The following is a 16,075-nucleotide window of genomic DNA, read 5'->3' on the forward strand; positions in this document are numbered from 1 at the left end:
GAAACTAAGGTAGGTATAACACCTAGGACCTAGCTGTTATACCTAGGTCCTAAGTAAATGTAGGTATAGGGATTTTTAATTAATAAAAGTCATATTTATGTGGTCATGAACCACTTTGCCTGTCGTTAACTTTATTTGTCCAAGATACAGAGCGTCTTTTTCGTCGTCATTGAGATTCCATTGCGTTACTATTACTAATGGGAGCAGGCTCATGGTCACCGGGGCGGCCTAGCGACATGATTCCCTTCACTTTTTTTGTATTTTTTGTGCCGCCGGCCAATGTTTAAAAGCAAAGGCATAAGAATAGTGTGCAACGTCCAACTCGAAGGACAAAACGCGAACAAGAAATACGCAGGAGTCGCGAGGGCGATATCTACAAAGGCTAATGGCAAAGGCCTGAATATTCAACAGCTCGCGTTCTGTGTTCAAGTGTATAACTTTGTACAATAATGTTTCACGTATAAAAATAATAAAGATCGCGTCGGCAGAATCGTTGGCAGGCGGTGGTCGGTCGTCGGTCGGCGGAGGGCTCACGCAGAGGGCTTCTCCTCGGTGGCGGTGGCGGCCGAGGCCACGGAGCCGTTGTCTTCGGCGGCGGCCTGGCATGCGAGGCCAGGGAAGCGCGCGTACAGCGCGGCGCGGTACTTCGGGTGGCTGCAATCATGTTAACAGTTAGAGGACGTAGGCTTTAGACATCGTCATCAGCCTATTTGAATGCTCACTAAAGTGCCAGATCTCCGTCATTATAAGAATGGACGTTGCTTCAATGCAAAAGAACTCTTCCGCAATCATGTAATACAGTAAGAGTAGATGGGTTTTCATCATCATTATGAGCCTGAATAGTCTACTACATTGCCAGATGTCCGTCCCTAAAGGAGAGAGGGTTGTTGCATTTGTGAGGGTTGGTTTGACTAAGTAACTATAACTATCAGATTATAATAACAATTATTGTAGTTTTCGGGTGTACTCGTAACAAGCTTCTCTTGGCTGTTGCTAAGAATTTCTCGGGTTATAGAAAAGGTCAATATTTCATAACCGTATCCAAGACTAGAGACCAGGATCGCATGATCGTAAAGGAAGCCATAATTATATGCTAACCATTGAACCAACAAGTTTTATGTTGTGTTTCAATCTTAGAATTTTTTGCAATAGGCAATTAAAAGAGTTGTGTATGATGATAAAGTTGCGTGTTGCTTCTTTTGGTTTCTATAGGGACATATTATAGGATACGATGTCATAGCAGTAAATCTCATACCTGATACCGTATACAATAGGGTTATAGACGGCATTAGCCTTCGCGAAGACAGATCCCCAGATGGTCACCAGAGGGCTGATCGTCATGGTCTCGAAGATGCCAGCGTAGTTGATCACTAGGTATGGTGTCCACGCCATGAACCATAGTGAGATGGTCATTAGAGCCACCTAAAATGTTATCACAGGAATTCATAACAAAGCGATTGTAAATTATCAGAAAAAATCTCGATTATTTTAATGTCTGTCTAGCTTCTCGAATTTCGAACTCGATTGGAAGTTTTACCTTTTTACATTAAATAAAAAATATTTAGCTGTTTTTGAACGAATCGTAATTAAGTATTCTTCTATGAACAGAGACTAGTGGTGATCTGTCCTACCTTAGCCAGTTTGCACTCAGCGCTGGTGTTGGCGTTCTCTGATGACCTGAGAGAAGCGACGTTCATTTTCTTGGCCTGTTCCCTCATTGCCTTCTCGTGAGCCGCTACAGCCTGTTTGAGAATACAAATATTAAAAACTACTCGCAGTTTCTCCCGCTTAGTTCCCATTTCTGTGGGAATACGGGGATAAGATATACTCTCTAATAATGTAGCTTTCTATTCGTGCAACAATTTTTCCATCCAATACAGTAGTTGTTTAGATTATTCGTTACATATTTACTCGTCCAATAATACAAATTTTTCCTTAAAATTAGTAAGTAGAGGTAATCTAACTTACAAAACTGTGACAAGAATACAAACGTTAAGTTACCTGAATGATGAAGAAGTAAGAATAGCAGATGAGGAGCAGAGGCGAGTAGTAGCAGAAGATCGAGTAGAACAGGATGTAGCTGCGGTTTTGCCACGACTTGTCGAAGTAATCGGTTCCACAGGCGGTCATGTTGCCCTCTGGCACATACCTACAGCGAAATACACCCATTTTACCGCTAAAATCTAGAATTTTAATAAAAATCGAGCGGGCATATACCACACGACTGAAATAAAACTTCTTTAGCTCTCTTAACGTCCGTTCGCCTCACCCTTAGCAGCTTCTTCCCCAAATCAAGCGTGCGTCGCGTGTCCATGTTAGAGGCCGTAGTCATCGAAGTGGCTCGACCAATTGTATAGTATTTTATTTGTATGTTCTGTTTATTTGGTAGGTATGAGGATAAGTCGTAGAGTATTTTTCACCCACATACCCCCAATTTTTAATCGCTTTAATAGTTTAAAAAAAACAAAAAGAAATATGTACGGCAGAACCTTTGTTGGTTCAGCTAGTAATAACATGAACAATAAGTAATATGGTCGAATCTTCAAATTGGGAAATTCAATTTAGAGGATTCTAATTTTTTTAGGAAGCCTCAACCGTAACCGTAATGGGCCCCGGATTCATCACCATGCCGTGGTTCAATTTATTGTTGTATCCACTCTAATAGTCTTTTACGACTATAGTTAAAGGGGAATAGTAATATTGATCACATTTTAAAAAGATAATATGGCAAATGAAAAAAAAATGTTTGTCGCTGACCTGCCCCATCCGAACAGAGGTGCAATGGTCCATGCCAGCGAGAACAGCCAGATAGCGAAGACTCGGAGCAGTGCGCCGTTGATCGTCAGGGGCTTGCCGGCAATACCCTTCACAATGACATTGTATCGGTCGAAAGCTATCATGGTCATCGTCCAGATTGATGTGCACCCGAACAGTGATCCCGCACAGGCGTACAGTTGGCATGCCAACGGTCCTGCAAAAGGGAATATTTAGTTCACCGACGCCCCGCGATTTCACCCACGTAGTTCCCGTTCCCGTACGAATACGGAGATGAAATAAAGCCTATGTTATTGCCTGATAATGTAGCTTTCTATTAGTGAAAGAATTTTTCAAATCGGTCCAGTACTTTTAGAGTTTATTCGTGACATACAAAAATATTCGTGTTGATTTTGCTAACTAACCAAATAATGATCTCTTTATTCGTTGGATCGCCACAATAAATGTATAAGACTGGAATTAATGATATCATCATCATATCAGCCGATGGACTACAGGATAGGCTTTTTCTAGGGTTTTCCTAACATCACGAGTTTAAGCCGCTTGCATCCAGCGACTCCTTGCGACGATAATGTTTGTTAATAATTTAAAAGATCTGCATTTTGTTTTGCCAATAAGTAAAATTTACTGGATCGAAATTTCAACCGACTTTCAAAATGGATGTTCAACTCGTATGTTCGACTTTATGTAAGTTTTGTTTATTACACTTACCGAATACCCACGTTTCGTTGTAACAATTGACTACCATGGGAGGAGACATCACTAACATCATGAGGAAGTCAGAAAATGCTAGGTTTATTACGAGGATGTTTGAGGGCGTTTTGAGGCTCTGAAATGAAAAATAACAGTAAAAGATAAAAGTACAACTTGTGCAAGAATATAATTTAGTAGAGTCAAATGCAAACCTTTGTGGTTGTGAAGATGTATACGACCATGCCGTTGCCTGTGATGGAGACGAAGCCTAGAACTCCGATTACGAATCCGAGTAAGCCATGCCATAGCGGGTTCATGGGTGGGAACTGATACCTATAAAATTCAAAAATAGCTTTAGATTGTTTAGTTTTTCACGTAGGTACATTTAACGTTAGTACAATTACTTATTTGACTTGCGAGTCTCGAAATTGGCCGCATTTTAGACTATTATTTTCACTGTTTAAAAAATGTCTAGTGGATTGTAGATGTGAATATTTGATATTTATTTAAATTAGGAGCGAGACAGGTATGACTATGTTTAGTCAAATGATCTCTAAAAGGGAACACTTTTACTTTCGAGGGACGGAAATCGAAAAAGAATTTAATTGGAAATATTCTGTTACCAGTGGGGGTCGACGAGGTGTAGCATATCTGGGAGTACTTTGTCGACAACGGTCTCGTTGCTGCCGTAGGCCGCCGCGTGTCCGCCCCATGCTTGCAGAGCTGCGATGCCTGGTCCGGGGTCCATGCTTGTGATTGCCATTTCTGTGCTTGGCTTGGTTACGTTACCTGTAAAACAGATGCACATTTTTACAATACCATTAACACACACAAATATGCAATAAGCGGAAGTCCTTTTTGGAGATTATGTTCTCATAAGCAAGTGTTTTAGCACCAAATTACATATTTTAAGAATTGAATCTTTCACCAATTTAAAACTTTACTGTGAAATTTTGGTAAATTATTTTTAGTTCTGAAGCAATATTTTATGGTGTTAAAACCAAATTTTTCTATAGGACTCACTAAAAAAAAAGGGTTACAGGTGGATAGGTCGCCCCGAGATGGTTAATACCAAAAATACTGAAGAAAATCGCTTGACGAACTACTCCAGTCTTTAGTTTGCTATAACCAATCTCCGGCGGGGATGCTAAGGCGGTGCGGAGGCTACTCGTTCTTTCCACCGATCCACTTGTCTTTTATAATAACAGCAAGGGGATTAAAAGTATCGTCATAAAAAGATCGATATTCATAATTAGATATAGATAATAGGGTGAATACATTACCCGGCATCTGTCTTATACAGGGAGGGCTTCTTTCAGATAATATTTTTTCATAATTTGTATCTTTACATATTTTACGTATTACAATAAAGCAGGGGTTTTCATAAAATAAAAGGGGAGAGACTGTTACCGACTAAGACCCACGATGCTGCCCCTTGTCACCTGGTGACTAGGCCAAGCGAACGCTACCACGGACAACAACTAGCGAGTTAGCGGCACCCGAGGTAGCAGGCCCTCCTGTACCTATAGGTACAGAACCCTAATTTCTTGAATGCGCAACAGGAGCACATGTGCCTACCAACTCGTATTTATCACTCTTCTTCATCGAGAAGGCAAATAGCGGACGTGAGCGAGCCGCCTGCTCGCTCGCAAACGCTATTTGCCTTCTTTCGATTCGCGTCCGATTTTCTTGTGATGGATCATGTGAGAATCAACTTTTCTCAACCGCTGCGATATCACACTTTTGCAAAAGACCCTATTACCTACTATCTGTATCTGTATATTACCGCCTAACGCGGACATTCGGTCAGAATGTGCTGTGCGGTAGGTATCTGAGGCGCTCCTCACATGGCACTCTAATCATCACTTTAGCTACCTTCTAAAACATCACATCGAGAAAAGACCAGCACAAGGCGGAAGGCCCTTTACCTCCTTAGTACCCATTGCTGAAGCATAGGCTGGGTCGCCCCAAATCTGTAGACCTGCGTTACCTACTTATGATTCGCTTGCCACTGAAGAGCTTTGCTCGGCAAAAAAGAACTTGAGATAAGTATTTTCCCTTTAATAGGATATACTATATTTGGGTACCCAGATCCTACAGAGGCCAATGCGCAGGCTTCCTCTTAGAAGGTAGTCCGAAACTGACCACTGACCACTCTATACTCTTCTTGTACCTTCTTGTAGGTACCTTCGGTTCGATTCCTAATCGTATTTTTTCGTAAATTGGATTTAAATTTACGAAATATATATTAGAAAACGAAATCGTTCTCTCTTGAAAACGAAATCTCATTTGCATTGCTATGAGTAGGTTTGACATTCCCTTACGAGATATGGTTTTCCTGATTCTTCAAATAAGGTACCAAACCTTCAGATCGAGAGAGTAAGTTTTTTCCAAACAAGCATGTTTCATCCTTGACCACATCTACACTTACCATCAAGTGAGGTCGTGGTCAAGTACGTAATAATATTTCATATATTATATTAAAAAAAAAATAGTTTGTACTTTTTCAATACCACCCTGGCTTTCCTTAAGTCGGTTAATATAGTTACGGCACCACTAAGTAAGTCACTGGAAATATAAGTCTGATAACAAGATTATACACAGACGGCATAGCAAACTCTTGAATATTTATATTTATTTCTCTATATTAATTATGCCTAATATGCTTAACTCGTGGCTACTTACAAATTTCTTTTTGTTTATACTTATGTAAGTAGGTAAATATTTAAGCCGAATGTTTTAGTGACCCCATCGATTGTATTAGTTAACTATTATTGCTGTAGTGGTTGGTTTATGTATGGTAATGCTAACCTATCTACTTAATAGTCGTAACTTGTAACTTAAAAGCTTTTTCAATAATGATGCCGGATTTCTCGAACGTCAGCTACATACGTTACCTACATGAAAGTAATATTTTCTATCTGTATTCTTCAAAACTTATCGGATAGGTACAAGTACCTACCTACTGATATATCTGAAGTCTGAAGTGTAATTTTAAACATTAGTTAATAATTGTGAAGATTAGTATTTAAATGTTTTCAGACTAAAATCTTGTGTGTTTAATTTTTATATTTCATGCAAAATCCTCCTGTGTAGGTACCTCTTCCTACTTGGCATAGACGTAGCTATCGCCGTCTCTGCCGCTATCAATGGTACGGGGATAATCTGATGCTTCCCGGAAGAAGAATCCAAAAAAAATATTACATCTTGTGTAGTACGAGTATGTTACAACAAACATGGTACCAATTTTTACTTTGTGGTGAAAGACAAGTTAGGGGTTAATCAACAACTAGAGATATTTTTCGGGATTTACCGCTCGTCCAATGGGCCCCCTAACTAATTTTCATACAGGGCCCCTCCAAGACACGCTACGCCACTGCTACTTGGGCCAGCATTCATACACCATCTGGTAAATATCTCCTGTGGCTATTCTCAAGGTGATATTGCAGCAGAGATATTATTACCTACCTAGTAGGAACTCCTGTTTTTTACAACTATTCACAAAATTTCCTTCCTACATATAATAGTTGTATATCCTTATTATTATGTTTCAGTTCAAGCTACTCTCTTGCACAAGGCCATATCTTTAATTATCATCGAAGGAGAAGAGTTTGATTTTTTAGTATCTACACGAAAATTGATCACTACGCTAATACGCGTAGGTACGTATACCTATTAACCCGACCACCACGGTCTCGGAAACATACGGATTCATTTTCGTCGAACCCCCAAGCCTTTTCGAAATTTAACTTCATTTCTTATTATCTTTCTTTCCTCTTGTTTCAGCCTAAGAGGACGACACATCCTACCCCTATAGCCATTGGGTTATAAGATTAGGCAAATGAGAAAAACTGCCGTATTGCGGTCAAGCGGTTTTATTTAGGTATATTATATCTTGGTATTAATATTAATTATTATGTGAGACATGGCACGGGCAGAACAGGTCGTAGTTGACAATCCTACTAATTATAGGTAATTATAATAAGTTTGTATGGACGTTTGGATGTTTGTTACTCTCTAACGCCGCAACTACTGAACCGCTTTGGTTGAAATTTGGAATGGAAATAGATTTTACTCTGGATTAACACATAGGCTACTTACTAATCCCGAAAAAATTCATGGTTCTCGAGGGATTTGTGAAAAACTAAATTTCACGCGGACGAAGTCGCCGGCGTCCGCTAGTCGATAATAAATTATTAAAAGCATTAGCTTTTAGCTTTTTCTGTTCTGTGATAAAATAGTATAATCGAATGTCTGAGTAGGTGCATATTGTAAGAATTAAATTATTAATAACCTACTGAGTTTTATTAAGTACATAAGTATACGAAGTAGGAAAGTTAATTATGTAGTTTCCTAAAAATGTAGGTATACTATAAGATGGTAGGTACTAGCTAGAGGATCCGGTCAAGCTTCGCTTTGCCTTATGTGCACTTCTTCTCTACCCCTACTCCTACCTTACCCTACGTCTACCCTACCCCTCTTTTAAGTATTTCTTATCGTCTGTATCATCATCATCATTATCAGCCGATACGTCCACTGCTGGACATCTCCATGAGCCTCTTGCATGAACTTCCAAGAACATCGGTCTCGAGTCGCCAGCATCCAGTGGCTTCCAGCAACCCGCTTCATATCTGCTCTCCTACCTTAATCATTTTGTTAATGTCTGAGGTTAATTTATGTTCTTTTGCGGGTACCACAATGCGGTAAGATCGTAGACAGAGAAGTAAAGAGACGGACGGTCAATGTGTAAAGACTACCCTACTTACCACATATTAAGTAATAAATTATTACTACTAATAATACTCTCTTTAGAATATTAATATATTATCATGTGGCCTAAGTGATGCGGTCGAGTAAATTCAAATTATCCTCTATGGCTCCCCATCTAACGAAATTAGAACGAATTTATTAAATATAATGGTAATACCAACTTTATGCATACTAATTAACGCCAGGTTCTCCGTTAGTACTTAGTATATACTTACGCTAGCACGCTTCACGGACATAACCTGTACGCAAAGAAAGTAATTGGCATTGGTAAGGGTTTAGCTTAAAATATCTTAGTAAAAAATGGTGTAGTTTGTTGTGATGTTCAAATCCATAGATACTCTTAGATTGTAAATCACATCAAAATAAAATAACAAACGAAGTGATTAATATACTCTTTGGTAATCTTTTGACAGTCGTCTATTTTTTTCTTTGTCTTCTGTTCAGAACTTCAGAAGCGTGATTTTTTTTCTGTGAAACTTGAAAAAGTCAACTGTAAATGTCAACCAAATAACAACTACAACTTCTAACTAACCGTCAAATCAAACTTCAAGTTCAAAAGTTTATTTTGTTTTGTAATTTGTTAATTTTATATAAATTTTAGAGTATAATTTATTTTTAAAAGTTGTTATCACAAATTAGGCTAAATTTTCCAATTGTGAATAACCATTATTATCTTAGTATATTCTCAATTCAAATAAAATAACAAAGTTCGACCATGAGTACCGAAGATTTAGATTTGAGCGCCGACGAAGAAGAGATCACAGCCGAAACTGTTTTGAAAACACTCCAAAGTGCATGGCAGAATGAGCGCTTAGCTCCAGAAATACTACCTCATCGGAACGACATGGTCGAATGTATGCTGGGTCAAATACAACATATGGAACGCAATATCAACAAGCTCCCTAAAACAGACCTCCGTGCTTGTATCCATAAAATGGAATTGAATAGAATTAAATATATAATTTGCAATTATCTTAAAACAAGACTAAATAAAATAGAGAAATATTGCATATCAATAGTGAACGAGGAAAGGCAGAGAACCGAATCTGGTACAAATTATTTAACACCTTCAGAATTCAGGTATGCTCAAGAATATCTAGTGAATATGGAGAATCATTTGAAAAATACTGTATTGAATCATGTGCCTGGAAGGATGCAGACGTTTGAACATAATAAAATGGCTGTTTACCCTAATTTACAATCTCATGTCTTCCTAAAAGCAAATAGCACAGTGAATGGAATTGTTTTAGAAGATATGATTGGTGATCAAGATGAAGAAATAGATTTAGAGGGTAAGTAATCTAATCTATACTAATACTATAAAGAAGTAACGTTTGTGTGGTTGTAATCTTTTGATCTATTGAACTGATTTTGAAAATACTTTCACCGATAGACAAGCATAAAAATACTAGCATTTTCATTAGCACTCTGCTGGAATATGACAGCCTCTGTGACGCAGTGGTATGTGCGGTAGATTTACAATTGGTTCAGGTCTGGCTGGTGGGAGGATTCGGCCGTGGCTAGTTACCACCCTACCGGCAAAGACATACCGCCAAGAGCTTTCGCATTCCAGTATGATGTTGTGTAGAAACTAAAATGGGTGTGGATTTTCTGTCTAACAATTTAGCCTGCTTCCATTTTTGATTGCGTCATCACTTACCATCAGGTGAGATTGCAGTCAAGGACTAACTTGTAAAGAATAAAAAAAAGGCAAAATCTTTCCAAATATGTCATTCAAATAAGCCTTAAAAATTGTCTAAATAAACACCCTTGTCTTTCATAGATTGTAGTAATTTAACAATGACAAAAGTTATAAAAAAAATTATGATTTTTAACATGAATTCCTGTTTTCTTTTTTTTTCAGAGGATTCCCAGCACATACTACAATACAAGCCAATTGCAGACTTGGTTAAAAATGGTAAAGTTCAATTAGTATGATACTTCTCCACAAGTGGCCTTAATAAACCTTTTTTATATACTTTCCTAAGTCTTTTTTTTTTCCTAGAAATAAAAAGAGCAAAATGTAACATACTCTCTCCAATACAACAGCAAATGTGTGAAAGATGAATTCAAGAAAGAAGCCATTTGAATATCATGATGGTTACTGAGCATTTGTTTGAGACAGTAATTGTGTAAAAGTCAATTTGCTTACAAACTAAGACTGCCAGCCTATTCACTATTTTGGCCTTTATAAATAAACATCAAATCAATTGACAATATGTCATTTACAGTGTGTGATTAACACAATCCAGTAAGCAACTGACAAAATTTTCACATAGAATGTCAATTTTGTACATGTCAACTAGCATACATCAAATATAGTGAATTATAGTCTGGCAATTTAGTTGATGACACACCCATGATATGCTGGGCGACGTTGGGAAACACTGTGCGGGTTTGAAATCGAGCGTGTGGGGAAGTGAGGTGCATCAGTCGTGGGTTTTTCATTCATCGCTACACGATCCCCGGCCCGCGCGGATCATCGGGAGTGTTACGAACAAAGTTCCCAAGCTATAGCTAGCTGTACCTACCATTTTATTAGTTATGCTGTAGTAAATGTACAGAAGTCTTATTTTATAATGGGCTAGAAATATCTCAAGGCAATCATAAACTCAGTCAACTATTTGGTTGTTATATAACACATGTCTAATATTGTTTAAAGAATATAAAGCGTTATGTATTTTATTAATTTATTAATTAGAGCCTCAATAGCACAATGGCAAGAGCGGTTAGACTCATCACCGAGGGGTGGTGGTTCAATCCCCGCCCTGTTGGTCTGTGGTACCCACTCCTAATACAGTCTTTCCTGACTTGTTGGAAGGGAATTGGAATATTGGTCATATTTTAAATATATGGCAAGTATTCTTTATGAAAAAAATTTAACTTTAACAAATATAAACTTAATCAGTTTAATAATAATCAATAATCAATGTTTGAAGCCTCTATAAAAGGGGCCGGACTTATCACTGAGCAGTTGTGATTTGATCCGCACATGGTGTATTGACCTACCTACATGTAACAGTCTTTTCAGTCAATTTGGAAGCTGGAGGGAAATGGTCCGTACACTCTATCTGCCTATTATTCTTATTTATTCCCTTAATCTGTGATTCTACTATAATAAATTGTTGATTAATATTGATGTTGATGGGAGAAATATTTCAATAACATACAAATTTATAATAATTGTTTATTACTTTTATTGTCTTAATATTAAGCAAAAATTATAACAAATGGTATTTATCATTCAAAATATAACAAATAATTAATTACTTAACTAAATATTTACAGTGATACATTTTGTAGTAAAAAGTTACTAATTTTATTTTTAGCAAGTTTAAACTTGCTGTAAAAACTGTTGCATAGAAAATATTGAGTATATGAATACATGCTATATTGAGTTTTATTTTACTAAGCTTTATTAAGTACTTTCATTTTATGACACTAATTTTGTGACTTTCATTGCTTGCAATAATGATTAAGCAGTATCACATTGAGAGGAATACATTTCATACATAAAAAAGGCATCTTTTGAAAGCACCATCTATTACTTAGTAATAGTCTAAGATCTGACATTAGAAATATATACCATCATCTGATATTAGTGCTATGAAATAAATGTTAGATAATATTCATAGTGATACATTGCTAAGTAAATTGCGGCCAAACACATTTTTCATGCAAAATCTAGGAAACCACAAAACCAAACAGTTAAATTAAGCAAAAAATAAGCTTTCATTTCTATTAAATAGTGTACGTTTTTTTTAATTAATTAATGCGGAAGGATAAATTAAAAAAAAATAATAATCAGTTAGTACTGTTCAGCCGCAATTTAACTAGGCAACCTATTTATGTGTGAATGTGATTATTTTCCTTCATTTATTTATTATCCCAATTAAATAACAGATGAGGGTATATATTTCTTAAGCCGGATCTTGTACTATAAATGTTATGAAGACATCGAGAATTGCTTAAATTCCATCTCACTGCATACCACATATTATGAACAAATTATCAACATTGCGTTGCAAACAAAATTCAAGCAATTAATACCTTCATATTTTTCTCCTATCTTTCTAAGTACAAAATGAAAAATAAATATGTAGTTAGTTTTATGGTACATTTTTACCCCACCAAAAATTCAAACTGTTGATATTGTTGATGTAAATAATTTATCCATTATTGTATTGTCAATTTCAACAAGTGAACTGTGATGTAATTTAGTGATAGTGACACATTATGCAGTCTTTGTATTAGGTACACATTTTGGTCCACAGTGAATTATGCCATATTATATCATATACTCATCTGCAACTAAACTTAAAATATTGTCATTAAACAATCGGATAATGTCTGTTTTTTTTAAATAAAATTATTAAAATAGTAGAATCCCAAGTAAGATCAACATTCAACCACCTGTTTACCAGATAAAAATGATATTTTTTCAATAAAATAAATAAATATGACCATGGCTATAAAAGGTTGACCTTATTTGGGCTCTTAGATTATAAAATGCACATGCATTTATTGAAAAAAAAAATGCACTTTAACTAGCACCTTCATCTATAGTAATATTATGAAGGGGAAAGAATTGATAGTTTGTTTGCATTGAATAGGCTCTGAAACTAATGAACCGATTTAAAAACACAATCACTGTTGGGAATCTACACTATCCCAGAGTGCTATCACACTAATATTATAAAGGCGAAAGTTTGTGTGTAAATGTTTAATTGTTTCTCCTTTACGCTGCGGCTTGCAAACCGATTTTGGTGAAATTTGGAATGGAAATAGATTTTACTCTCTATTTACTAATACATAGACTACTTTTTATCCCGGAAAAATCATGGTTCCCGTGGGTTAAACAGAATTTTACGCCACGTGGGTGAAAGCATGCGGCGTCTAAGAAATAAGAGACATGTAGTATGAACACAATGTCAAGTAATAACCAAAGCAAACACAACGTGATGAAATATACTCAGAGGCACAATTATCCGCCCAATGTCGGGTAATAACCAAATCAAACCCAATGTGATGAAATATACTCAGAGGCACAAATATCCGCCCTCTTTAATATGACGCGCGTATAGTTATTGATTTTTTTTCATAATCATCTACTTCTTTTACATTGGCTTAAATTATGGTGGTGTTTAGTAGAACTTTTTTGAAATGAAATGTATTGTAGGCACTATTGTTTTTTTTTAACTAACCAGTTTTTTTAGAGTGGTGGCGTGTATGGGGAATGTTTCAGAATGAAAAAATATTTAGTATTGTATTATTCTAGATACAAAAATATATGATTTTGTATAAAATATTATTTGCTTATGTTCAAGCAATTACAACAAATACATATTAATTTTTCATTATAATTTAGGTATTTACCACATATAATAATCAATCGTATATAATTTAGGTATTTACCATATACCTATAATATAAAAAAAAAATTATATAATAAAAATCGTATATATTCATCTATAGTTTCACAAAAGAACAAATACTCGGTTAGTGGTAACATTTCAATTAAAATACTTATCATTATACTTATTTATAACTTAAACTCTTTGATCGCTATACACGATTATTTCGAGAAACCGTTACTCTGTGATCCCTCATTGTTTTTTTTGAGTATTTAACTCGAACAAAGTAACTACTTTATAAAATGTAGATAATTTCCGTTTTCAGCGGTTTTCTATTATCACTTTGTCAGTCAACATTTTCATTTAAGTATGTTTATTTTATAAGGCCTTGGTTTATAATTTATTAAGACATATTTTTTCAATAAATTAAGTACGTTCATATAAATGTACAAAGGCCATTGCAGTAATAAGAATATTTAGAAAATAAAACATATAGAAACATGTTGTAACATTACAAAAAGGTATTACCTACGCCACTGTATGTGGTCTATAGCAACGATATTTTATTCTATAGATATGTTAAGTGCCTACAAAATCACCGCAAAAAGCGATTTGAATTTAGCTACTCCACTGAGCGCACACATGCATAATTTTTTGTTCACTCACTTTATATAGATAAGTATAAGAATAGATAATGTATAGTTTTACATTTTTTGAACATACAACTCGACATTGTAAATAATATATAGGTATTATTTGTTTAAATATAATTATGCACATTTATCCGCCTCAGTTTTGACGTGCTAGTGCCCTGTCTCTAGTATAAAATATCGTTGGTACAGTGCTTGCCCTTCATAGATGTAAAAATGCACTGCCTTCCAACATGCAATGTATTCCTTAATTCCGTTAAGTACCCCGTTCGCAAAGTAAGTACCCCGTTCACCAAGATTTTAACTAGGGTAAGCACCCTAGTTAAAATCTTAGTGAAGGGGGTCTATACAGTACACCCGCTAGTGGACACCACTACTACCATGACATCTTAGTATTTTAAAAACTAAATATATATAGGTACATAATTAATCCATCTAGCGATATTGGAAGCTGTCGACTTGTAAACTGTCAAGTCTGGTTACAATTTAACTCATCTTGAGTGAAACGGTGTAATTCACAATTCCATATATTATATCTATATCTCATATAGATTTTATAAATGACAAATTCAATCATTCATTTAATTCAGAGTTTCCCAAACTTTTTTGTGTCGTAGACCCCTTGCCATGTTTTTCCGTGTTGGGTAGACCTCCTACTTATTTGATATTGATTTTCTGTATCCTACACAACTTACACAATTTTATAAACATATATAATATTTTTTTTACTTCATAGTTACTTTTAAAATGTATTTTGTAATGTATATGTTTTGATATTATAAGATAATATTATGTAAAAAATAGGTACTACCAGTGTATGTATTATGATCCACTATCGTGGAAACCATTTTCATTTAATGTACCCCCAAATATTTTTTCGCGTACATAGACAGTTGCAGTTTGTCATAGATCCCTAGGGGTCGATATAGACCACTTTGGGAATCTCTGATTTAAATAATAGACCCGTATATAGACAACGTTCTACCACTGGACTGCGATGCCTAGCAGTCCTGTGGTAGAACGGCGAAGGTTCCTGTTCCTGAGGAATACGTGTTAATATCCATAGTATCCTAAGCTTGAGGTTGGTCGTCTGCGTCTACGTATTTAATATGCTGAAGATGTGCGTTTCGCGCCAGTTCTCGTAGACTCTGCTCCGAGGAGCTGCCGAGTTGCTTCACCATTCGGGTGAAGTGGCCGTCTTCGTTCTGCAGGAGATCGTGAGGGTGGCCACATTCAACTATTTGACCTGCCTCCATCACCTGTGCGAACAGAATCATTATTAACGGCCTATTTTAAAGGTTTACTACTACTTAAGCCAGGCTTTAATTGAGCAGCGTACTAAACTACTTGCTACTGCTCAAAAATCGTTCGCACTTTGTTCGAGTACAGTTCACAAGTGAGTGGTGGTCTGCAAGATGAACAATCTATAACGCAATAAAGTAAATAAACTGATTAGGCTAATTACAATAATAATAATTGTTTATATCATATAAACAATATATCAATTATACATATAAATTATATGTATAATTGATAATGGGACCAACGGCTCAAGGTGCTTTCCGAGGCACGGGGGTGTTACACCACCAACTTCCAAAGTTTATTTAATACATTTAAGATAGTAATTTTAGCTAACTAAAAGTGTTTTAATACTAAAAACTCAGTATCTCATAGCCAGACCCTGGATCTCATAATCCGAAACCACAAATAGCTATAACCATCGGATAAATTAACAATTGGCAATTTTTGGCGGCAATAATATAAATTAAAATATAAAAATATATAGGTACGAGTAAATATGTCGGTAGCAGAAAGATGTGCCGCCAAGCGATT

At 36.0% G+C, this 16,075-nt stretch overlaps 3 protein-coding genes across 5 annotated transcripts in view; 1 reads left to right on the top strand and 2 right to left on the bottom strand.

The window, feature by feature from the left end:
- Positions 1–94: 94 nt before the first annotated feature.
- On the bottom strand, positions 95–4,662 carry LOC112047297 (opsin-1). Of its 3 annotated transcripts, none has more exons than XM_024084371.2 (9): positions 4,541–4,662; positions 4,092–4,257; positions 3,681–3,801; positions 3,487–3,604; positions 2,758–2,971; positions 2,002–2,149; positions 1,632–1,742; positions 1,256–1,422; positions 95–654 (listed from the first exon to the last, which is right to left on the bottom strand). In XM_024084371.2, exons 2-9 carry the CDS (start codon positions 4,229–4,231, stop codon positions 531–533), a joined length of 1,143 nt encoding a protein of 380 aa, XP_023940139.1. In that variant the 5' UTR covers positions 4,232–4,257; positions 4,541–4,662; the 3' UTR covers positions 95–530. The 3 variants fall into 3 exon arrangements, with proteins under 3 accessions (XP_023940139.1, XP_023940140.1, XP_023940138.1); XM_024084372.2 differs by having other exon boundaries at positions 4,509–4,649; XM_024084370.2 differs by having other exon boundaries at positions 4,492–4,649.
- A 4,080-nt stretch (positions 4,663–8,742) lies between these two features.
- LOC112047295 (DNA replication complex GINS protein SLD5) lies at positions 8,743–10,220 on the top strand. The gene is made up of 2 exons (XM_024084367.2): positions 8,743–9,530; positions 10,103–10,220. Exons 1-2 carry the CDS (start codon positions 8,954–8,956, stop codon positions 10,174–10,176), a joined length of 651 nt encoding a protein of 216 aa, XP_023940135.2. The 5' UTR covers positions 8,743–8,953; the 3' UTR covers positions 10,177–10,220.
- Positions 10,221–11,571: 1,351 nt separating this feature from the next.
- Positions 11,572–16,075, bottom strand: part of LOC112047284 (ATP-binding cassette sub-family C member 4) — a 69,542-nt gene continuing 65,038 nt past the window's right edge. The window contains exon 24 of the mRNA XM_024084357.2: positions 11,572–15,501. Coding sequence (XP_023940125.2) covers positions 15,313–15,501 — 189 coding nt within the window. The 3' untranslated portion in view covers positions 11,572–15,312. The remainder of the gene's footprint in view (positions 15,502–16,075) is intronic.

The sequence above is a fragment of the Bicyclus anynana genome, chromosome 4 (assembly GCF_947172395.1).
Source record: "Bicyclus anynana chromosome 4, ilBicAnyn1.1, whole genome shotgun sequence".
NCBI classification, from domain to species: domain Eukaryota; kingdom Metazoa; phylum Arthropoda; class Insecta; order Lepidoptera; family Nymphalidae; genus Bicyclus; species Bicyclus anynana.

Coding starts and splice junctions, on each gene's coding strand:
- LOC112047297 (XM_024084371.2), bottom strand. CDS start 4,231: ATGGCAATCACAAGCATGGACCCCGGACCAGGCATCGCAGCTCTGCAA. Junction 3,802..4,091: donor CACCTCGTCGACCCCCACTG/GTAACAGAATAT, acceptor TGAATTTTATAG/GTATCAGTTCCCACCCATGA. Junction 2,972..3,486: donor CAACGAAACGTGGGTATTCG/GTAAGTGTAATA, acceptor TCCCTTTTGCAG/GACCGTTGGCATGCCAACTG.
- LOC112047295 (XM_024084367.2), top strand. CDS start 8,954: ATGAGTACCGAAGATTTAGATTTGAGCGCCGACGAAGAAGAGATCACA. Junction 9,531..10,102: donor TGAAGAAATAGATTTAGAGG/GTAAGTAATCTA, acceptor TTTTTTTTTCAG/AGGATTCCCAGCACATACTA.